At 38.7% G+C, this 24608-nt stretch overlaps 1 protein-coding gene across 11 annotated transcripts in view; it reads right to left on the bottom strand.

The window, feature by feature from the left end:
- The window catches only part of ASB3 (ankyrin repeat and SOCS box containing 3), a 192521-nt gene that overhangs the window by 27070 nt on the left and 140843 nt on the right, over window positions 1-24608 (bottom strand). For all 11 annotated transcript variants that reach the window (XM_057301308.1, XM_034953132.3, XM_055107944.2 and 8 more), the window contains 3 exons: window positions 19753-19930; window positions 17622-17819; window positions 3504-3761 (listed from right to left, as the gene is read on the bottom strand). In XM_057301308.1, the coding sequence (XP_057157291.1) occupies window positions 3504-3761; window positions 17622-17819; window positions 19753-19930 (634 nt within the window). The remainder of the gene's footprint in view (window positions 1-3503; window positions 3762-17621; window positions 17820-19752; window positions 19931-24608) is intronic.

The following is a 24608-nucleotide window of genomic DNA, read 5'->3' as shown; positions in this document are numbered from 1 at the left end:
ATAGCATTTATAAGGCATTAGGTATTATAAGTAATCTAGAGATGACAAAGTATATGGGAGGAAGTGCACAGACTAGACACAAATACTATGCTATTTTATATAAGGGACTTGAGCATCCATGTGTCAGAGGTGTATGAACCAGAGCAACTCCATCTTGAATAGGGGCTAGGTAAAATACGGCTGAGACCTATTGGGCTACATCCCCAGGAAATTAAGGCATTCTTAGTCACAGGATGAGACAGGAGGTCCGCACAAGATACAGGTCACAAAGAACTTGCTGATGAAACAGCACTTGGTAAAGAAGCTGGCCAAACCCCATCAAAATGAAGATGGTGATGAAAGTGACCTCTGGTCATCCTCATTGTTCATTATATGCTAATTATAACGCATTAGTATGCTAGAAGACACTCCCACCAGCCCCATAACAGTTTACCAATGCCATGGAAACTTCAGGAAGTTACCCTATAGTATAAAAAGGGGGAAACCCTCAGTCCTGGGACTTGCCCACCCCTTTCCTGGAAAATTCATTCATGAATAATTCACCCCTTGTTTAGCATGTAATCAAGAAGTAACAATAAGTATAAGCAGCTCAGCAGCCTGTGCTGCTGCTCTGCCTATGAAATAGCCATTCTTTTGTTCCCTTACTTTGTTAATAAACATGATTTCACTTTACTCTATGGACTTGCCCCGAATTCTTTCTTGCACGATATCCAAGAACCCTCTCTTGGGGTCTAGATTGGGACCCCTTTCCAGTAACACATGGATTTTGGTATCTGAGGGGGATGAGACTCAAGGCATAATTCACCTTAAATTCCTGCCAGCTGTGAGCCTGTGAAATCAAACAAGTTATCTACTTCCAAAATTCAACGGTGGGACAGGCATAAGACAAACATTCCCATTCCAAAAGGGAGACATATCCAAGAAGCAAAGAGTAATAGGACCCAAGTAAGTCCAAAATTCAAGAGGATTACCTTGAAACTCCAAGATAATCTTCCCTGACTCCACGTCAGGGCTTCCTGGATAAACTGGGATGGAGGCTGAGCCTCCACTACCTCAGGAAGCTCCACCCCTATGACTTTGCTAGGCTCAGTCCCACCCCTATGGCGCCCCTATGGCTTTGCTCAGACTTCAGCTCTCCCAAGATGGCACTTCATGCTGGTAGCTCTACAGTCCTGAGGTCTCAATGGCAGCCCTGCTCCCATGGGTCCTCTAGGCATTGCCCTGGTAGAAACTTTGTGGCAGCTCTAACCCTATATTTCTACTGGGCATTGCTCTAGAAAGGCTCTCTGTAGTGGCTCTTCTCCTGGGACGGGTCTCTTGCCTGAGCCCCCAGACTGTTTTCAACAACCTCTGGAATCTAGGTGGAGGAATCCATGCCCCCACAGCTCTTGCATTCTACATGCCTACAGAATTAGTACCACCCCACAAACCCTCCTGAAAACCAATCTGACCTCCTAGAGCCCTGGGCCTGTGATGGGAGGGACAGCCTCAAAGATCTCTGGAATGCCTTCAAGGTTTTTTTCTAATTGTCTTGATGATATCTTCTATTTGTACAAATCTGCTCAGCAAAGGGTTACTAGTCACAACGTTGGGTTCCTCTCCTGAAAATTCTCTTTCATTCTTTTCCACACAGCCAGGCTGAGAATTTTCCAAAATTTTCTACTCTTCTTCCCTTCTAATTATATTCTGTCCTAAGTCATTCCTTTGCCCTCACATCTCTCTATAAGTGGTCAAAAGTAGCCATGCAGCAGCCTGAATGCTTTGCTACTTAGTTATTTCTCCCACCAGATAGCCTAGTTCATCACTCTTAAATTCAGCCTTCCATAAAGTCCTTAGGCATAGACATAGTTCATCCCAGTTCTTCGCTAATTAATAACAAGGATGGCCTTCACTCCAGTTTCCAACAGGGTATTGCTAATTGTCATCTGAGACCTTGTCATAATGGCCTTTGCTATCCATACTTCTATCAACATTTTGGTCACAACCACTTAAGTAATCTCTAAGAAGGTTGAGACTTTCCTAGTCTTCTCATCTTATGAGCACTCACCAGAATCACCCTTAACACTCCATTTACGGAAATATAGGCTTTTTCTAGACTGTTCTTCCAAACTTTACCAGCCTCTATCCATTACCTAGTTCGAAAGCTACTTCTATATTCTTAGGTAATCGTTATCAGCAACAGCCCCACTTCTCAGTACCAAATTTCTGTCTTAGTCCATTCTCTGTTGCTATAACTCAATACCTGAGACTGGGTAATTTATAAAGAAAGTACATTTATTTCTTACAGTTCTGGAGACTGGGAAGTCCAAAGTCAAGGGGCCCATCTGATGAGGGCCTTCTTGCTGTGTCATAACATGGCAGAGGTCATCACTCGGTGAGAGAGCAAAAGCATGCCAGCTCCAGTCTCTCTTCTTATAAAGCCACCCACCAGTCCCATCACTGGGGCACCATCTTGATGATCTTATCTAATCCTAATTACCTCCCAAATATCTCACCTCCAAATATCATCAACAAATGAATTTGAGGACTGTTTCCAACACCTGAAATTTGAGACACATTCAAACCACAGCAGTAGGTATCAGACAGTTTCTATGTTTTGGTTAAAGAAAGAAATAAATTAGAAACCAGAAAGGAGCATGAAGGCTGAAAGTACTGGGCAAGTCATACCGAATCAGAGTTAATAGCTTTGGTAGAAAAACACAAGGAGTGTGTCTAAGAAGAAAATTAGTGCCTTAGGGACAGACATCACACGGGGTAAGAATTGAAACACGAAAGTGAAGACTTCTAGATATTTTATTGAAATTCTATAAAATAACAAGTCCTCTATTTTCCTGAAGACTTCCATTTTATTTTCTCATTTGACTTGAATTATTAGGTCAAAAGAGTCCTCTCGCTACTACAATTACTTGTGTTAGGACACTAACAATTTTTGCAAAGGCTGGAGGCTAATAGAAAGAGTCTTCTTCTTGCCCCCCAAAAAATTCTGACTCGGCGTTTGTATAATCTCTCACTGAGGGTTGCCCTTCTGAGGAACTACCTGAAGTAAACAAACTATAGTCTCAGATACTTCAGAAATCAGTATTTATTAAGGGTGACAAGTTTCAAATACACAGGATGTTGTACGGCAGGAGTATTCAGTCTGGTTGGCTGAGGGATAGACAACAGAAATCTCCAAAGCAGCTCCAAGCATTCTTTCTTCTGTTACAGGCATTTTAAGAGAAGCATGAGGAATGCCCAGAAGTCGAAGAAATATCCCTTTTAGAAGAGCTCACTGGCATCTATCCCCTCATACCTCCTTCCAGTCACCTCTTGTCTTTTCCCAGGACTCTGTGCTTAAATTCAATCTCACTATTAGCAGCCACCAACTCCTTCACCCCAATTCAGCCATCACAGTCAAAACACAGATACACCCTTCTCCAAACACTGGGATCTCAAATGAAGGAAATTAAAGGTAGTATATTCACTCAAAAAGGGTAAGCCCCACTAATGGTAGAATTTCTTACCAAGAATTGCACAGTAGAATCAGTGGGTCAAATCCAGCAACCAGAAGATGTGGCAACCACTCCTTATATTTTGCTTGTGCTTTAATTGCATGATTTACAAATTCATATATATGGTTCCATGGTCCCAATGAGCAACCTTTCCTCAAAAAGTAGCGAAATATCGAAAACTTCTCGTACTTCAGGCAGTATGCCAAATGAAGTTCATTTATCTGGGCTCCATATTTCAAAAGAATGTTCACAATTCCAAAGAACTCACAGCTCCACCATAAAAAATAAAAACAAAAAAAGAAGAAGTTAGACTTTGACATAAGATACTTCTTACAAACAGTTAATAGTAGTTACAGCTGGGGAATAAGTATGGCAGATTAAATAGTGGATGGTTTCTACACATCTAGTGGATTGAGATTAGAGAATGTGGTGGGGCTTTTGCTTTTTACACCCTCCTGCATGGTTTTTAATTTTCAACTGTGAACAGGTATTATTATAATTTAAAACATTCATCTTAAATGTCATTTTAAAAATTATCATTGACAGAAAACTCAAATTGTGATATTTTGTACAATTGAGTATCTTTACTACAAAATACTTTGCTTAACAAAATCAATAAACAACGTGATCAATCCTTAAAACTAAATGATTCACTCTAGGAATCTCTAAGATATCATTTTCCTTACCAATAACCTTAGCCAATTTCCCTCCCACTTTAAACTTATTTATTTTTCTAGATACAGGGTCTTGCTCTGTGGCCCAGGCTGGCGTGCAGTGGCACAATCAAGGCTCACTGTAACTGAACTCCTGGGCTCCAGTGATCCGCCCACTTCAGCCTCCTGAGTAGGTGGGACTACAGCTACATGCCACCATGCCTGGCTAATTTTTAAATTTTTTTGTAGAGACAGAGTCTCACTATGTTGCCCAGGCTGGTCTCAAACTCCTGGCCTCAATGAATCCTCCCGCTTTGGTCTCCCAAAAGGTATGCCACCGTGACTGGCCTTACATTTATAATGGTATTAAAAAAAATTTAAAAACTTTTTTAATTAACACAAATTTAATTTACAATACTACATCTTAAAATTAATTAACTTCTATTATTATCTCCATTGTAGATGCAAAAACTGAAGCTGAGTCACAGAGCTAGTAATTGGCAGAACTGGGATAATGATATCAAACCAAAATCTAACAGTGAATATGACACAGCAAATTTCTGCAATATCTCTTCTCTAACTATTATGAAAACTGAACACTTCATGATATAGTCAAATTGAAGAATATTTTAGAGCCAGATCTATGTTTTCCAAAGTACGTTACACGGAACTTTAGTTCCTGAAAATGATCCATATGAAAAATACTCTCCAGTGAAAAAAACTGAGAAACCTCCTTATACAGTATACAGTGAGCCTGAGAAAGATAGGATGAATGTATTTTTAAACAATGTGTTAGTTACATTTCCAAATATATGCTCAATGTTTTTATTCAACTTTCAGATACTTTTCAGAAGAGGTACCTTTAAAATTAACAATGGGTCCAATCATTAATCTGAAAAAAGCAAACAAAAGTATAAAATGCCTAAAATTCTGTAAACACAAGAACAATGGTATATATACTTAAATATAAGTTCTATCCTATGTTTCTGGACTTTTCAAATCTTTGTAGATCCATTCCTCTTTTAGGAATTCACAAAGCACACTACAATAAGAAAAATTCTCAAAAGCCCTCTACAAAAGAAACATATTCAATATTATTTAATCCTGTACTTCCCAAACTTATTTAACAATACAACCCCTTTAATCCCATATAATATCTATTAACAATCTACAGAATTAGTATTCTACCAAAACACACTTTAGAAAATCAGCTCTAAACCTCTTCCAATTATTCACATTGCCTTGTATTAGAAGGGGCAAGAGTAAATCCCAAAAGGCTTATAAAACTGCACAGTGCTACGATATAGACCATTTCCCAAAAAAACTACCATTTATTTGAAGAATAAAATAAACACAAAATAAACTGGAGAAGCATAGAGTTTTGTCAGCATGCCCTGAGCTTCTGGGAAGGTTATTAAAGAAGGTCTCAAATACATGTGCACACTACAGAAACACAAGCAACTTCAACTTCAGGGCTCTATATGACCTTGATTATTACATGTCACTAAGCACACAATAAATCCTTGAGCATGGATAACCTCTGGTTAAAATATAAATTAGTATGTATTTCTCTTAACACTTCAACAAATTCTCTCTGTAGCCCTAATATCAAATTGAGAAAACTCTTCAAGTACCCGAGATTTAAACAAAAGTCTATCTTGTTTAACATAAATATCAAGAATTAATTGTGACATAGAGGGACTGTACATTATATAAAAAGTGAACAACATCAGATACTGAGAGGAGAGATTTAAAAATTAAAATCCAATGTCTAGACCTTATTTTGGGGGTTTGCACATTTTCTACCACTCTGCTCCTTGAAGTTCAAAACTATGCAGAAAAACAGTGCTCACACATAAAAGAAGCACAGTAAGAGAAAATTAAACATGAAAACAAAATTTACTTTAAACAAATAGAAATGGGCAAATATCTTCAGCATTTTATGTTCAATTAGCAAACAAAATATCCAACCAACTTATTAGGTGAATTATAACAGGCCAAATAGTGAGTTTTACTGAATGGCTTTCAACCATTAGCTGAAAACAAGATGAAGACATTCAGTTTTGTCAGATGTGCCCACACGATATGGTGGCTAGAATGGACACAATTAATTCTATGAAACTAATGTAATAACAATGATTAGTATCAACTAGAAAAACAGACAAAACCAGGTGAGCTAAGCCACAATCTACTTCTGTGGCCATATATAAAAGGCATTCATATTTGCTCAAACAGTCCTAAAACTTCTCAACTTCCCTCTTCCTTTCCCATTCCATTTGGAGGAATCTTTTTCTTATATTTCCTCATTCGAGATGGATTACTCAATTACTCTTGAAAGACTGGCTTCATATCAATATAGCTGCTAACTTTTTAGCTCCAAAGGACAAAAACTGCTTTTGTTGCAGGATCTGTACAGTAGTGGAGGAGACACCTTTCCATCATCCCTGGGAGTGGTGAAAGGAGCTAAGTGTCATTCTCACAAAGAATACCTACCAAAAATGTTTCAGAACACTGATACTGAGCTTAAAAGTTGAATTAGCTGAAAAAATAATAAGGAAGAGAAAACTTAAAACCTGGGGCACCTTAGGAGGCCAAGGCAGGAGGATCACTTGACCTCATAAGTTTGAGGCTGCGGTGAGCAATGATTGCACTACTGCACTCCAGCCTGGGCAACAGAGTGAAATTCTATCTCAAAACAACAATAATAAAGAAAATCCAAAGCTGTTATTTATCATTTTCATCACCTTTTGGTGTTAATTGTACTATTTATAAAAGTAGATAAAAGTTTATTAGAATACAACAGGTCAATAGTGCAAGAAAGTCCACAAATAGTAAATTAATAGATTTCAGAGAAATACTAGAAAATATACAAATGAGAAAAGGGAAGTCTTTTAGCCATTAACACCTGAAGTCGGATAGGTGTTAATTACAACAATCATACCAAATTAACACTATCACAACACATTGTTGCTATAAAAATAAAATTTTTAAACTTATACCATTAAACTTACTATCTATTACCAAATCCCTAAAAATTAGAATATCAAATAATTAATTTTGGAAAATTGAATCTTCTAAGTTACCTGGTACCAGTATTGTGACCAAATTTGAATTCTTATAACTGGTAAAAGTGATATAGGAAATTCGTGTATCACTCATTAAGAAAAGTAAGAAGGGCTAGGCGTGGTGGCTCTCACCTGTAATCCCACACCAAAAAGCCAAGGCGGACAGATCACTTGAGGCCAGGAGTTTGAGACCAGCCTGACCAACATGGGAAAACCCCATCTCTACTAAAAATACAAAAATTAGCCAGGTGTGGTGGCATATGCCTGTAATCCCAGCTACTCAGGAGGCTGAGGCATGAGAAACGCCACAACCCAGAAGGCAGAGGTTGCAGTGAGCCAAGATCACGCCACTGCACTCCAGCCTGGGCCACAGAGCGAGAGACTGTCTCAAAAAAAAAAAAAAAAAAAAAAAGGGAAAAAATAACATATGATAGCTATTTTAAAATTAAGATTATATTCAATTGTCCTTGCTTTATAATTGGTGACTGTAATTAATTTAATTAATTTTAGTCATGTGATTGTAGGCAATCCAAATTTTAAGATGCTTACTTATCAAAAGAAATAACCAAAAACATATTTTTCAGCTTCAATTTTTTTCCCTCAGACACTGGTTATATGACCCTCTTGACATACTAAAGCAAAACCTACTGGGAAAATGATCATTTTCTTGCTTAAATGGCAAAGCTTCATACAGAAACTCAAAATGAATAAGTCTCATATTACATATACAGTAAATGTATAAGCAACCAGCCAGACATTAGATAATAAAAATGTGGTATTGAGTTTTCTTGGAAATAATGAAAGGTTTTCCTTTACCTATTAGGTAACTGGTCTAAAAAAACAAAGATTCTGCATTTTATCAAGATGATTCCCTGTGCTTCAGGTTGTCTTTATTCTATCTGATCACTTATGAAAACTCTCTAATAAAGAACTCAGGTTTTTCTACAACTATATAACTTTCTGCATTTGCCTTTTGAAGCCATTTAATTATCACTCTAGATGAGATAAGTGACTATTATTTCACATTGACCTGTGATCCTACTTTGGTAAAGTTTTTTGAACCTTGATATTTTTGACAAAATTCCCACAATCAAATTCTACGTCTCTTTGACCTTAAAGTTTGCTATGTTCTATTTTATAGAATAAGGTGTTGCCCAATTCTAGAATGAAAAATAAAAAGACTAAGAGAATACACCCTCCTAAAACAGATATTTTGAGGTTTTGACTTTATTTTTAAAGGCTAAAAATATAGCATTTTCCAATGACTACTTACTGAAAATCTACCTAAGAATATATTGGTTCAATTACTAGTCTCACATGAAAGAAAATCGCTCATATGCCCTTTCGATAGCACGAAAACAAACTGTAATTATGCTCACATGGCCACTTCAAAGAGCAAAATTTCTAAGAGATGCAAAAAAAAAAAAAAAAAAAACAAAAAAAAACTAAGTTTGTTAACTCATGTCTGTGACCAAGGACTACTGTACACCATACTGCTTCACCTTTACTTTTCTTTTTCTTCTTTGATCCGGGGAGAGACTAGGTCTCCCTTACATTTGTTTTATAGCAGTTTGATTTTTCTGACCATGCCTTTCTGTGAGTTTATCCTGTTTGGGTTTAACAGGCCTCTTAAATCTGTAAATTTATATCTTTATCCAATAATAGGAAGTTTTTGGCAATTATTAATTTACATATTTTTTCTGTGCCCAATCTCCTCTCCTTCTGGATTTTAATGACATGAATGTTAGACCTGTTGATACTGTCCCTTCGTTCCCTGACGCTCTTGTTTTTTTCTTCCATCTTTTTTCTCTTCTGTACTTCTGTGTGGATAATTTCTTTAAATTTGTTTTTAACTTTTAAATTTGTTAAACATTTGTAAATATTTGTAAACTACAAAAGCTAGTTGCCCAGAGAGGGACAGTTTGAAAATATGAGTAGATGTTCCAAACAGGCAATATCCTAGAATGCAAGAACAAGGCAGACACCTGTGCAAGGTGATCTGTACATATATTGACATTGAGACCAAAGACTCTCTCACCCAAAAAACTAGGGTATTTTTAAGACAATAATTATAAATTACAAAGCATTTTCACAACTGTTAGCTCATTTGATCCTCAAAATAATTTTCTAAAGCAAGCTTAGGTGTTATTACTATCCCTATTTTAAAGATAATGGAATGAGATTTAGCAGAATGAAGTGAAATACCCAGTCACACGGCCACTATACATCTGTGACTCATCCAAGCCCAAGAATCATGCTCCATCCTTATCCCTCCACAAGGCATTGAGGAAGACTAACATATAATAAATATGCTAATCTGATATAATTATTGATTCATTAATTCACAAATATATTTTTAACGCCTAATAGGAGTTAGATCAAGGGCAAATCCCTGCTCTCAAGGAGCTTACATTCTAATGAAGAAGCAGGTATGTAAACAGACAAAATATTATGTCTTTAAAAAGGAGTCAAAAGGCAGCTTCTTTTTTTGTTGTTGTTGAGTCTGCTATGTTGCCCAGTCTGGAGTGGAGTGCAGTGGCGTGATTTTGGCTCACTGCAAGCTCTGCCTCCCCGGTTCACGCCATTCTACCGCTTCAGCCTCCCGAGTAGTTGGGACTATAGGCACGTGCCGCCACGCCTGACTAATTTTTTGTATTTTTAGTAGAGACGGGGTTTCAGCATGTTAGCCAGGATGGTCTCAATCTCCTGACCTCGTGATCCGCCCACCTTGCCCTCCCAAGGTGCTGGGATTATAGGCGTGAGCCACCGCACCCAGCCAAAAGGCAGTTTCTTAATAGGAAGTCTTCCCCCAGCATTCTCAGCCCTGATTCTTATGCCCAATACTAGTTACTAAGAGAAATATACTTCTAGTGTGAAGAAAAGCAATTCATCCATTCTCACAATCTGGTAAACATATCCAACCTCTTTTGCTCAAGTGTTGAGCTAACAAAACAACCTTCCATATTGTCTTTAGGAACACTGGGTTGTCCGTTCCAGAAAGAGGAAATAAATACTATAAGTAACCTGTTGCTGTTTACCCTGCCCAGGTCTTCTTTTGCTGTGAATAAATAATTGTTCTGGTCTAAAAATCAGCTGTAGGAGAGTTACTATGAGTCAATTCTCTATAACACTGCCATGCAGCGGACTTTTCTGTGATGATGTGCTATTCGGTAGGGTAGCTAGCCACACATGACTCTTGAGCATTTGAAGGGTGGCTAGGGAAACTGAAGAAGTAATTTATAACGCTACTTAATTTTCATTAATTTAAATAGCCACATGTGGCTGGTGGCTACCAATTTGGGCAGCACAGCTCTAGACTCTTGCTACTTAGTGTGGTCTGTGGATCAGCAGCATTGGCACCATCTTGTTAGCTTGTTAGAAATGCAGAGTATGGGCCAGGTGCGGTGGCTCACGTCTGTAATCCCAGCACTTTTGGGAGGCTGAGGCGGGCAGATCACTGGAGCTCAGGAGTTGGAGACCATCCTAGCTAACATGGTGAAACCCCATCTCTACTAAAAACACAAAAACAAAATTATCTGGGCGTGATGGCGGGCACCTGTAGTCCCAGCTACTCAGGAGGCTGAGGTGGAGAATGGCATGAACCCAGGAGGCAGAGCTTGCAGTGAGCTGAGATCGCACCACTGCACTCCAGCCTGGGCGACAGAGCGAGACTCCGTCTCAAAAAAAAAAAAAAAAAGAAAGAAATGCAGAGTATGCCGGGCACAGTGGCTCACGCCTGTAATCCCAACACTTTTGGGAGGTGAAGGGGGGTAGATCACTTGAGCTTACGAGTTATAGAACAGCTTGGCCAACATGGTGAAATCCCATCTCTACTAAAAATACAAAAATTAGCCGGGTATGGTGTCACATACCTGTAATCCCAGCTATTCAGGAGGCTGACGCACGAGAATTGCGTAAACTCGGGAGGTGGTGGTTGCAGTGAGCCGAGATGGTGTCACTGCCCTCCAGCCTGGGTGATAGAGTCAGACTCTGTCTCAAAAAAAAAAAAAAGGAAGAAAGAAAGAAGGAAAAGAAAAGAAAAAGAAAGAAATGCAGAATATCAGTCCCCACCCTAGATCTACTGATGTGGTTTGGATCTGTGTCCCCACCCAAATCTCATGATGAATTGTAATCCCCAGTGTTGAAGGTGGGGCTTGGTGGGAGGTGAATGGATCATGGGGATGGGTTTCTCATAAATGGTTTAGCACCATCCCCCTCGGTAGTGTCCTCACAGTAGGGAGTTCTTGTGAGAGCTAGTTGTTTAAAAGTGTGTGGCACCTCCCACACTCACTCTCTTGCTCCTGCTCCTGCCATGTAAGAAGCAGCCTGCTCTCACTTCGCCTTCTGCCATGATTATGTTTCCTGAAGTGTCTCCAAAAGCTGAGCAGACACCAACATCATGGTTCCTGTACAACCTGTGGAACTATGGGCCAATTAAACCTTTTTCTTTATAAATTACCCAGTCTCAGGTATTTCTTTATAGCAATGCAAGAACGAACTAATACAGAAAATTGGCACTGAAGAGTGGGGCATTGCTATAAAGATACCTAAAAATGTGGAAGCAACTTGGGAACTTGGTAATGGGCAGAGAGTGGAAGAGTTTGGAGGGCTCTGAAGAAGACAGAAAGATGAGGGAAAGTTTGGAACTCCCTGAAGACTGGTTAAATGGTTGTCACCAAAGTGCTGATAGTGAATAAAAGTAAAGGCTGGGCTGACAAGGTCTCAGATGGAAAAGCAGAACTTACTGGGAAGTAGAGCAAAGGTCACTTTTGTTATGCCTTAGCAAAGAACCTGAATGCACTGTGCCCCTGCTCTGGGGACCTGTAGAACTTTGAACTTGAGAGTGATGATTTAGGGTACCTGGTGGAAGAAACTTCTAAGCAGCAAAGCAGCCTGTCTGCTTGTAAGAGCCTATGCTCATATGCATGAGCAAAGACATGACCTAATGTTGGAACTTACATTTAAAGGAGAAGCAGAGTATAAAAGTTTGGAAAATTTGCAGCCTGGCAAATGGTAGAAAAGAAAAGCCTATTTTCAGGGAAGGAATTCAAGCAGACTTCAGAAATTTGCGTTAAGTAAAAAGGAGGCAACTGCTAATAGCCAAAACCACCAGGGGGTGGTGGAAGGCCTCAAAGCCATTTCAGAGACCTTCCCAGCAGCCTCACCCATCACAGGCCCAGAGGCCTAGGAGGACTGAATGGTTTCATGGGCCAGGCCCAGTGCCCCACTGCCCTCCACAGCCTTGGGACACTAGTCCCTGCATCCTAGCCACTCCTGCCATGGCTCAAAGGGGCCCAGGTACAGCTCAGGCCACTGTTTCAGAGGGTACAAGTCACAATGGTGGCTTCCACATGGTCATGGTGTTAACCCTGTGGGTGCACAGAATTTAAGAGTTGAGGTTTGGGAGACTCTGCCTAGGTTTCAGAGGATGTCTGAAAAAGCCTAGATGCCCAGCATAAAGGGCCTTCTTTCTTTGTATTGGTCTTGCCTCTACCCCATAAACATACCAGAAAGAGGAGAGAAGGAGAGAGCCTGGAACACTGAAATCTAAAGAAAGTTGGTATAAGATGTTTAGATGAAGGCTGGAGGTGGAAAGAGCATGTTTCTCAGGGATATTTGTACGAAATAAAATGATGGCATTTCCTTGATCATTACTGAATATGAATGATGATGGGTCTACGGGAGTTCACTGTACCAATTTCTTTACATTTACGTATGTTTGAAAATTTCAGAATTAAAAAACAGCAATTTCAGAGATAATGTGTGAGACAGCTAGCCTCCAAGATGGCCCCCAATCATCCTCTCCTCCTCCTATTTGTGCTTTTGTACAGTCTTTCCATATTGAATCAGGGCTTGTGTATGTGATCTGCGGAGGTGACAGCCATAATTTCAATGAACCAGGTCACTGTGACTTCCGTCTTGTTCTCTCTTAGACCTCTTCCTCTGAGGGAATCAGCTACCATGCCATGAGGATACTGCAGCCGTCCTGTGGGGAGGCTTTTATAGAGAGAAACCGAGGTTTCCTGCCAACACCCAGCCATATGAGTGATCCATGTCAGTGAGCCTCTGTGGAAGTTGATCCTCTGGCTCCTGTCAAGCTTGCTAATGACTGTAGCTTCATCTGATATTTAATGCAACTATAAGAGAAACCTCCAAGCCTGAACTGCCCACCAAGCTATTCCTGAATCTCTAACCAACAGAAACTCCAGAAGCTGCATGGCTGTGCCAGGCCAGTCTGCACACTCCAGCTGCCAGACAGCATGTCTTCCCCTTTGTTAATAATTTCTAATGGTTTACTTTCAAGTTAATTTACTCTTTCCTATATCTTTCATTTGGCTATGGAGTCCATGTAGTAAATTTTTCATTGCAGATTATTGTATTTTTCAGTCTTTTTTATAGTTTCTACTTCTCAGCTGACAATTTCTACCTTTTCATTTTTTCCAGTGTGTTAGCCTCATGAAGCACCATTATAAGAGCTGCTTTCAATTATCTGATATTTCTAATATCTGGACCATCTCAGGACTGGCATCTATTAATTGCTTTTTCCCATGAGATTTAGTAATGTTTTATCAGTTCTTCATATGTCAAATAATTTTAGGTTGTCTCCTGGACATTGTGAATGTTATGCTGTATAAATTCTGAGTCCTGGGTCTTGTTATAATCCTTTGAAGAACACTAGCTTTTTGGTTTGTTTATTTCAGCAAGCATATAACCTAGTTAGGTTCAAACTGCAATTTCTGTTTTACCTTATACAGTGGTTCCAACGTCAGCTCAGTTCTCAAAAAGCCTTGACTTTCCTGCTTTAAGCTTGGACCCATGAATGTGCCACTCAGGGTCTAGCCTGAGACTCTGATGATAGTTCAAATCTTACTTTCAACATTTCGGGTTGGCTGGGTGCTGTGGCTCACGCCTGTAATCCCAGCACTTTGAGAGGCCAAGGCAGGCAGATCACCTGAGCTCGGAGTTCAAGACCAGCCTAGGTAACACGGCAAACCCTGTCTCTACAAAAAATACAAAAAAAAAAATTCCAGGCATGGTGGCGCACAACCGTAGTCCCAGCTACTCAAGAGGCTGAGGCAGGATAATTACCTGAGCCCAGGAAAGTCGAGGCTGCAGTGAGTCATGATCATATCACTGCACTCTGTGTGGGCAACAGAATGAGACCCTGTCTCAAAAACAAAACAAAATAAAAAACAATTTGGGTCTGTCTTGTGCATTTAAAGCTCGGGGTAAGTCAGGAATATGCAAATTCATATGCAGAATTAGGGTATCCGCTTCTCCAAGCTCTCTCTTCTCCAAGATTCCCTACCATTCTCTGGCCCACAGGGTTCCATTTACCTGATTCCTCTGACCAGAAAAACAGGCTTTCTGTTGTGTCTATGTTTCAGCTTCCTCAGTAAGTTTAATAGGATCTATTCAGTGCTCTCTATATTAAACAACTGGTCAATTAATGTTACTGACTGATATTAGCTGCTGGTGCCACTGGTGCTACTCAGCTCCAGATCAGGGTTGGCCTTCAGGGCAACACAGCAGAAGAAAAAGGAGGCCAGGCGCGGTGACTCATGCCAGCACTTTGGGAGTCCGAGGCAGGCAGATCACTTGAGGTCAGAAGTTTGAGACCACTCTGGACAACATGGTGAAATCCCATCTCTTTTAAAATACAAAAAGTAGCTGAGCATGGTGGCACATGCCTACAATCCCAGCTACTTGGGTGGCTGAGACAAGAGAATCACTTGAACTCGGGAGATGGAGGTTGCAGTAAGCCCAGATCGCACCACTGTACTCCGGTCTGGGCAACACAGCGAGACAGTCTCAAAAAAAAAAAGGAAAAAGAAATGGGAAAATTCGTTTTCATGTGGGTCACTTCACCAAGTTACCACTCTCTTTCATAATCTACCTGCTTTTGTTCCTTTGAGAGTCCTCAGGTAGTTTCTTTTTGAATTTTGACCACAGTTTTTTGTAGTCATTAGAGAGAAAGAGAGAGGCTGTAGTGGAATTACTCCACTGCATGTTAAGAACTTCTTAGCATCACTGAAGTTTACACAGAAAAAAATTCTACAGAGTAACTGAGACATAAAAAGCAAACCAAACTGTGGAGTTCCTTAAAAATACAACTTTGGAGTACTCGTGAAAGGAAAAGAAAAAAAATCATTTATATCACTATTCAAGAATGAGATAATAGCTCCTATTTGCAGTTATCCCAGACACAGCAGAAAAAAATAGGAAACTTCCCTTCCATGAGTCTCTATAAAAAAATACAAAAAAAAAAAACAAAACATTAAAAACGCTTCTTTGCCAAAGATAGCAGAAGATAGTGAAGTAAATGCCACTAAATACTGTTTTTCCCATTAGGTTTTAAATTCCCAAAGGATCGTGTGTATGTTTCAGCTTCCTCAGTAAGTTTAACAGGATCTATTTAGTGCTCTCTACATAACAAAATGGTCAATTAGTGTTATTGACTGATTTTGTAGAAATCAAAGGAGAAAAAAGGGTCTGCCCCCTAAAATTTCAACTAATCTTGGAAAATCCAGAAACCTATTTAAGATCTTTCCCACCTAATTTCATTTATCTGAATCTACAGAAGGCATGAAACATACTGCCCAGCTCCCAAGGAATATCATTAATTTTAAGGTGTTTCAGAGTTAACAGGGGTACTACATTATATGGCTTAATTCAAACTACACTTATAAGGTGATGAGGCATGAGCTTAGCCAGAAGGACCAAAAACATTGTTCATCCAAAAGATAAGATGAAGGCCAAAAAAGACCATCATCATATTGAACACACACACACACACACACGCGTGCGGCGCAATCCAAAATCATTATATTCTGGTCTAATAAGAAATGTTCAGTTCTGTAACGGACTTAAGATTTGGGATAGAGAAAGGCAACTAAAAGTTATCAGTGCAACCTCACTGAAGGTCAACTAAAGTAATTAGGGCTCTTCTGTTTAAAAAGACAAAACTTAACGGGGTACACAAGAAAATCCTATGAAATCATGAAAGTTATACATAAAGTGGGCCCCAGATACTCAGATTAACCAAAACCCAAATATTCAAACTAAAATGTATAAGTTTAAGAGGCTGGATGCGGTGGCTCACACCTATAATCCCATCACTTTGGGAGGCTGGAGGCAGACAGATCACTTGAGGCCAGGAGTTCGAGACCAGGCTGGTGAAACCCTATCTCTACTAAAACGTGTAAGCTTAAACTTGAAACAAATTATAGTGAACTACTAATTTTACATGGCAAATGTTAAGAGATAGTAAAGGCTGAAAAGCTTAGTAAATAATTTCTTGATAACTACTCAAATTAAATAGAGATTCATAATAGTGAATTCAAGAATGCCAATACAATTTGAGGTATGCCTGCAACCTCTTCTGTGTCATTAAACACAATAGCATCTATCTTCATAACTTATTCCATTATTGGATGACCAGATATTACTCAGTATGGCTGTTCTTACACACAGCTTTATTCTTAGTGTTTTAAAAACTGTAAGAGTGTTATAGACAAAGTTACTGGCCAGACACTAACAAGGCAGCAGTAATTCTTCACTTAGTCTATTTCACAGAATTATGACAGATTAGAAAAATAATTAATTTGGGGGCTTTTAAAAACTTAATTATTTAGACTCACATCCAAAAATAATATAAAGCCAGGCATCGTGGCTCACGCCTGACATCCCAGCATTTTGGGAGGCCGAGGCAAGTGAACTGCTTGAGCCCAGGAGTTCAAGACCAGCCTGGGCAACATGGAGAAACCCCATCTCTACTAAAAATAAAAACATTAGCTGGGAGTGGTGGTGTACACCTGTAGACCCAGCTACTCTGGAGGCTGAGGTGGGAGGATCACCTGAGCCTGGGATGCAGAAGTTGCAATGAGTCAAGATGGTGCCACTGCACTCCAGCCTGGGCCACAGAGTGAGACCCTGTCTCAAAAAAAAAAAAAATTTTTTTAATGCTATCCACCAAATACATTAAAAACACAATAATATCTATAAAACTAAAGTTTTATTTTTAGGCTTATATCTTATAAATTTGAAATGGTAAATGACCTGAAGCAGTCACTGCCTTACTTGATAAAGCCCCATTTTTAATTCTTGAATTGTTTTGAAGACCAAAAATATCAGCGAATTTCTGCATCTACTTAAATTGTACGTATTCCCTAAGATTGCTACACTAAAAATATAATCCAGATCCAAAGAAGGAAGGAAAACAATCTGATATTATCACCTCATTTCTGCTTCAGCTTGACTGAAGCATCATAGTTTTTTTCCTATTTGTGTTCCAAGATAGCAATTCAGCACTAACAGAGATACTAAGTTTCATCATGAAAGAAAGTCACTTCAAGACACATCTCCATACAGCAAAAAAGAATAAAAAATAAAAACATAGCAAATATACATACTCCTTTTGGAAAGCCATGCACACAGGAGAACTGAATCCAAAGACAAGGCATGCCTGGGCGTCTGGGCTGTAGCCATTCCGGAGTAATATTTCTAGGCAATCTTCATGTCCCCCAAACACTGCTGAGTAAACAGGGCTTACTTTGTTTCGCCCAGTGTCACAGGCCCGGTTAGTAAGTGGTATTAACAAGTCCAAGATTCTATAAATACACAAATTCAGGAGAATTTAGTGTTTGTATATGTGCATAAATGTAGGCAACATTTCTATAGCACAGTTTTTTTCAGAATTACCAACTGATTCATTTAAAGAAATATTTCTGTCTAGGGTGTACCTTCTACCAACAATATTAAACTATTACATGCTATATATTTACTCCAAAATGTTACACTTATTATTGCTTAATAAAAAGGTCTTTAAATACATTTGAAACAAAATTAATTAATGTTCCTATATGTAAACAGAAAAGGTGATCTTTTAATTTTATTACCTTACTAGCACCACCTTAACCCCCAAAATTCAAATTTTATGTTAGATATTTTAGGGTTTAATAAATTATTTAAAACATCATTCTACTAAGTATAAACTGGCATCAAGAAAATGCACTATTTTCCTTCTTAAAGTACCAATTAGTTTTTCTTTTCCAATTAGTAAAAATTTTTTAAGATGATAATTGGCATGAAATTAAGACTAATGTTTTCATCAGGAAGAAATTATAATTTGTGCTAAAATATTCTATTATCTGAAAAAAAAGTGAGCTCATTAAATATGGAGGCAGATTTATAAAGAAGCTGGCTCCTAGGTAGAGAAAGTTCTAAGAAAATAATTAAAACAAAAGTTCTTAGGTTATTTATAAACTTACCTCTAGCAGTCAACTGGAAAGAAAAAAGGACTATTCTACCCTTCTAAAATTAAAAATAAAACTGTATAGATAAAGCCAGGAAATTCCTTCTTTCTGGGAAAAGACAGACAGGGCTACTCTGAAGTATTTTCACAGTATTACATTTCTCTTTGTGACTTTTCCTCATGTAATGTATGTCTAAGATAACATTTAAGTAGAACTTACACTCACAAAAGGGGTTACCTTTGAAGTAGGCTATAAAGAAAATCATCAGTGACAATGAGAATTCTCAAAATTGAGAACAAATGCCCAGGAGAGTTTTGGTATCATTTAAAGTTCAGAGTACAATATCTAACACTTATGTTTAAATAAATGATCAAGAATTGGGGAAAATATCAAATTTTTAAATCTAAGTATTTTGTTAAAATAGTCTAATGTCTCTTAACTTTAATAAATGTGTTTAATTTTTTTAAGTAGGTGGGAAAAATTATACTCTCCCACAAGACATAAACATGCTTACAAATATCATTAATGAAATAGTAAAGTACTGTGTCACCTAGTGGCATAATCACCAAATTGCAGAATCTGTTTTCCTACTATGTAAACAAACTAAATTAAGTAATGAATATTTTACTATTACTTTTTAAATTAAATAATACTAACAGCAGCTATAAAAAGTGCTATTATAGAATTATGGCTCTAAAGATTCTAAACATATATTTCTAAAAATTATTGACTGCCAATTTATGATAGGTAGCCATATTCTCACAGGTATAACCAAGTTACTAGCTTCTAAGATTCCTGGAACCCCCATTTACTCTCTCTCCAATTTGAGGTTAGATCAAGAAAAGTTCAGTCAAAGGGTTTAAGACAGGGAGGACTACTTAGCACACACTCCAACAGGCATCACAAACTCAAAAGCTTTCTGGGGTCAGAGAGGTAACATGGATGGCCTCATCGGATTGATGCTTAAAGATGCCTGGGATAAAACTAGGGAGGAGGAGGCGGCGGATACAGCCATAACTAGAGAAATCAATGGGAAGAGTCAACACCCCGAGAAAGTCCCTGAGCCTACCCAGTCTGTAGCAATTCTGCCTCACAATATGAAAGTGCAGGAATAGTAGGAGCAAAAGACAGCATGAAGGACAGATTAGGGGTAGATCTGTTCACCCAGCAGATTGGTAGGGAAGAGAATATCAAAGACTTTGCCTAGAGGTGAAGGGTCTAGCCCAGATTTATTCTTTATTAGCTTTTGATTAAGAGACCATGTTTATTTTCTGTTTTTAACACTTACTTTGTATGGCCCATTTGTGCAGCTGCATGAATAGGTAACTGCCAACTGTCCTCATTACAGTAAAGATCAGGATCTGCCCCACTGGAGAGCAAAAGCTCCACACATTTTGTGTGTCCCTCTTGAGCAGCAATGAACAAGGGTGTAGCTTTGTCCAAGGCTTGACAATTGACATTTGCACCTAAGGGTACAAAATAAAACATTTAACAGATAACCCTAATATTTAAAAAAATCAACACAAATTTCAAAGGAACTACCATAAAAGGGTTTCGTAGCACGGTAAGTTTTACCCTCTTCACTGAATGTTGGATGTTGTTACATAAACATATTTACTTTGCTAACTTCTTGGTAATCATTTAAATTGTCTTCGCTAAACTGACAGGGTAGGTCATGCCTGGAATCCCAGCAATTTAGGAAGCTGTGGCCAGAGGATTGCTTGAGGCCACGTGTTTGAGACCAGCCTGGGCAACATAGTAAGACCCTGTCTCTATCAAAAATAAAAAGGTCTTGCCTCTACATCAGCAAGAAAACAAGTGATTCATATCTTAGAATTCATTTTTAAGCTAAAACAAAAATCCTATTCAATGAAGGATACATTTCATTCCAATTCCTCCTCCAACAAGCATTCTGGGGCCCAATAAGTAAACATTTAAAAAGAAAAATGCAAACTATCAAACATGGATAATATTTCTGATAAATGCTGAAAAAGATAAAATCCAAATTATGCCACTAATTGATTCAGGCTAAGATTTATGAAAAATTATCAGTAGATATGACATATATGGGAGCCACGCCTTAAAACTAATATTGACTATACTCTCTATTACATCTCTTTCTTCATAACCACTGCATGATAAATAATGCCTACAATCAGAGAAAAAGGGTCTCTTTCAACAGGTTTCTGAGTTGATATTTAAAATCATAAATGTGAAAGGGAAAAACAATAATATTATAGTGAAAGAAAGAAAAAGAAAAAAATCCCACCTGCATGAAAATAATTACAAAAATTAGAAGTGTGAACATCTCCAGATGAAAAGGAACTACCCCAAGAATTTTGGATTTGTGAAAAATCTAAATATAGTGACACCACTGAAGGATCACAGTCGTGTTCCCGCAATGGTTCCTGACCCAAATGGAAACTCAGAAATGACAGATAAAGAATTCAAAGCAAGGATTGCAAGGAAGCTCAACAAGATCCAGACAAGGTTGAAAATAAACACAAAGAAACTTCTAAAGCAATTCAGGAAATGAAGGCATCTTAAGATAAACATCTTAAAAAGGAATCAATCAGAGCTTCTGGAATTGAAAAACTCACTTAAGGAATTTCAAAATATAACTGCAAGTTTTATTAATAGACTAGACCAAGCAGAAGGAAGAATTTTGGAGCTTGAAGATCAGTCTTTCAAACTAACCCAGTCAGATAAAAATAAAAATAAAAAATTTTTAATGAAAAAGGCTTTGAGAAATATTTGATAATGTAAAGCAACCAAATCTATGAATTACTGGTATTCCTGAGAGAGAAGGAGAAAAAGTAAATGACCTGGAAAACATATTTGAGGACATAATTTAAGAAAATTTCCCTAATCTTGCCAGAGAGGAAGACATCCAGATAGAAGCAATACAGAGAACTCTCTGTGAACGTGAATATCACCATGGCATACAGTCACCAGACTGTTGAAGGTTAACACTAAAGAAAAAATCTTACAGGCAGCTAGAGAAAAACGTCAGATCACATACAAAAGGAACAGTGGACTTCTCAGCAGAATCCTTACAAGGCAAGAGAGATCGGGGGTCTATTTTCAGCATTCTTAAAGAAAGGACACTACAACCAAGAATTTCATATTCCACCAAACTAAGCTTCACAAACGAAGGAGAAATAAAATATTTTACAGACAAGCAAGTGCTAAGACAATTTGTTACCACTAGACCAGTCTTAGCAGAGATCCTTAAGGGACTTTTAAACATGGAAATGAAAGAACAACACTGATACCACAAAAACACACTGAAGTACATAGCCCAAAGACCCCATAATACAATCATACAATAGAAACTGCAAAGCAACCATCTACCAACTTAATAATAGGATCAAAACCTCACATATCAATATTAACCTTGAATGTAAAGGGTCTCTTCAGATCATACAAATCTTTCGCCTTTTACGAAACATCCTGCCTAAAAGGCACACAGCTGCAATTTGGATTAAAAAAAAAAAAAAGAAAGAAGAAAGACCCATCCATCTGCTGCCTTCAAGAGACACGTCTCACATGTAACAACACCCATAGGCTCAAAGTAAAGGGTTGAAAAAAGATCTATCAAGCAAATGGAAAACAAAAAAGGTCAGGGGTCACTAGTTTTTTATTTTATTTTATTTTATTTTATTTTTGAGACTGAGTCTCGCTGTGTCGCCAGGCTGGAGTGCAATGGTGCGATCTCGGCTTACTGCAACCTCTGCCTCCTGGGTTCAAGCAATTCTCCTGCCTCAGCCTCCCGAGTAGCTGGGACTACAGGCATGCACTACCACGCCCAGCTGATTTTTGTATTTTTAGCAGATAGAGATGGGGTTTCACCATGTTGGCCAGGATGGTCTTGATCTCTTGACCTCGTGATCCACCCACCTCGGCCTCCCAAAGTGCTGGGATTACAGGCGTGAGCCACCATGCCCAACCAGGGGTCATTATTCTTATATCAGATAAAACAGACTTTAAATCAGACAACAGAGCCAGGCACAGTGGCTCACGCCTATAAGCCCAGAGCTTTGAGACGCCGAAGTATGACAGAGCAGGAGTATCACCATCTTGCACAAGCACTGTTATTTTCCAATTCACCTTAATCAAAAACTTCCTAAACCCAAAGCGCATCAGCCTAAATGGCTAAGATCAGCATGATCATAAACAAAAAAAGCATCTCCGACCAGGAACATGCCAAACTCCTCTGCAACCAGAGACATGCTAGCTGCCCTGCTCTGGCTGGGAAGATGCCAGCCCCGAGATAACTCCCTTCCTTCTAGAAAGACGTCAGCCCCAAGATAATCCCCCCTTCACCCAGAGACATTCCAACCTCACCATAAACCTCTCCCCCACACATAAACATTCCAAGCTTGTGATAAGCCCCCTCACCCTAAAACCAATATATACTCATGTACTTAGCCCGTAAGAGAAAGTGCTCCTGATTGAAATCAGCCAGAAACCCTTCTCAGGTTTTATCTAAAGTAAACCTGTCTTTAACTGCCAACCCATCTTTTGTGTTTCTTTCCTCTTTCTTTAACTCTTACAAGGGGGGAGGATCACTTGAGCTCAGGAGTTCAAGACCAGCCAGGGCAATGTGAAAGGAAAATAAATCTTGGGACCCCCACAATCACTAAGCCAAAGGGAAAAGTCAAGCTGGGAACTGCTTAGCGCAACCCTGCCTCCTATTCTATTCCTAAAAATAGCTACTAAGATTAGAAAAAGTTACGTACCTCCCTCACAAGGAATTTCCCTGTGGACGAAGGACAGACAGAACTCAAACTCAAAGTCATCCCTCTGCTCACTGGGATAAGTGCATATCTGAGTGCCTCCTTTGGAAAGGCTAATCAGAAACTCAAAAAAAAAAAAAGGCAACCATTTGTCTCCTACCTACCTATGACCTGGACATACTCTCCCCACTTTGAGTTGTCCCGCTTTTCCAGACAGAACCAATGTATATCTTATATATGTTGATTGATGTCTCATGTATAAAATGTATAAAACCAAGTTGTGCCCCAACCACTTTGGGCATATGTTGCCAGGACCTCCTGAGGCTGTGTCACAGGCACATGCCCTTAACGTTGGCAAAATAAACTTCCTAAATTGACTGAGATCTCTCTCAGATATTTGGGGTTCACAGCAACACAGTGAGACCCCATTTCTATTCAAGAAAAAATTATATATAAAAAAACCAACAACAGTACAAAAGGACAAAGAAGGTAATTACATAATGATAAAGGGTTCAATTCAATGAGAAGACTTAACTATCCTAAATATACACACACCCAACATTGAAGCATCCAGTTTCATAAAACAAGCTCTTAGAGATCTATAGAGATAGCAATAATGTTGGGAGATGTCAACATCCCATTGACAGCATTAGACAGATCACTGAGGCAGAAAATTAAAAAACAAATTCTGGGTGTAAATTCAACATTTGACCAATTGGACCTAATACACATCTAAAGAACACTCCACTCATCAACCACAGAATATATATTCTTCTCAACAGCACATAAAACATACTCCAAGACAGACCACATGCTCGGCCAAAAAGCACATCTCAATAAATTTAAAAAACTGATTCACTTGTGAGGCTGAGATGGGCAGATCACCTGAAGGTCAGGAGTTTGAGACCAAATTGGCCAACACGATGAAACCCCATCTCTACTAAAAATACAAAAAAATTAGCTGGCCACAGGGGTGCGCGCCTGTAATCCCAGGTACTCAGGAGGCTGAGGCAGGAGAATTGCTTGAACCAGGAGGGGGAGGTTGCAGTGAGCCAAGATCATGCCACTGCACTCCAGTCTGGGTACAGAGCAAGACCCTGTCTCCAGAAATATAAATAAATAAATAAATAAATAAATAAATAAATAAGTAAACTGAATTAATACCAACCATACTCTCAGACCACAGTAGAATAAAAATAGAAATCAATACCAAGAAGATCTTCCAAAACCACACGATTACATAGAAATTAACTTGCTCTTGGCTGGGCACAGTGGTTCACGCCTGTAATCCTAGCATTTTGGGAGGCCAAGGCAGGCAAATTGCCTGAGCTCAAGAGTTCCAGACCAGCCTGGAAATGTGGTGAAACCCCATCTCTACTAAACTACAAAAAAAAAAAAAAAAAAA

Source organism: Pan paniscus, chromosome 12, assembly GCF_029289425.2.
Source record: "Pan paniscus chromosome 12, NHGRI_mPanPan1-v2.0_pri, whole genome shotgun sequence".
In the NCBI taxonomy this organism is placed as follows: domain Eukaryota; kingdom Metazoa; phylum Chordata; class Mammalia; order Primates; family Hominidae; genus Pan; species Pan paniscus.
Note: the sequence above shows the minus strand (reverse complement) of the source record. Positions and strands in the feature narration are given on the sequence as shown.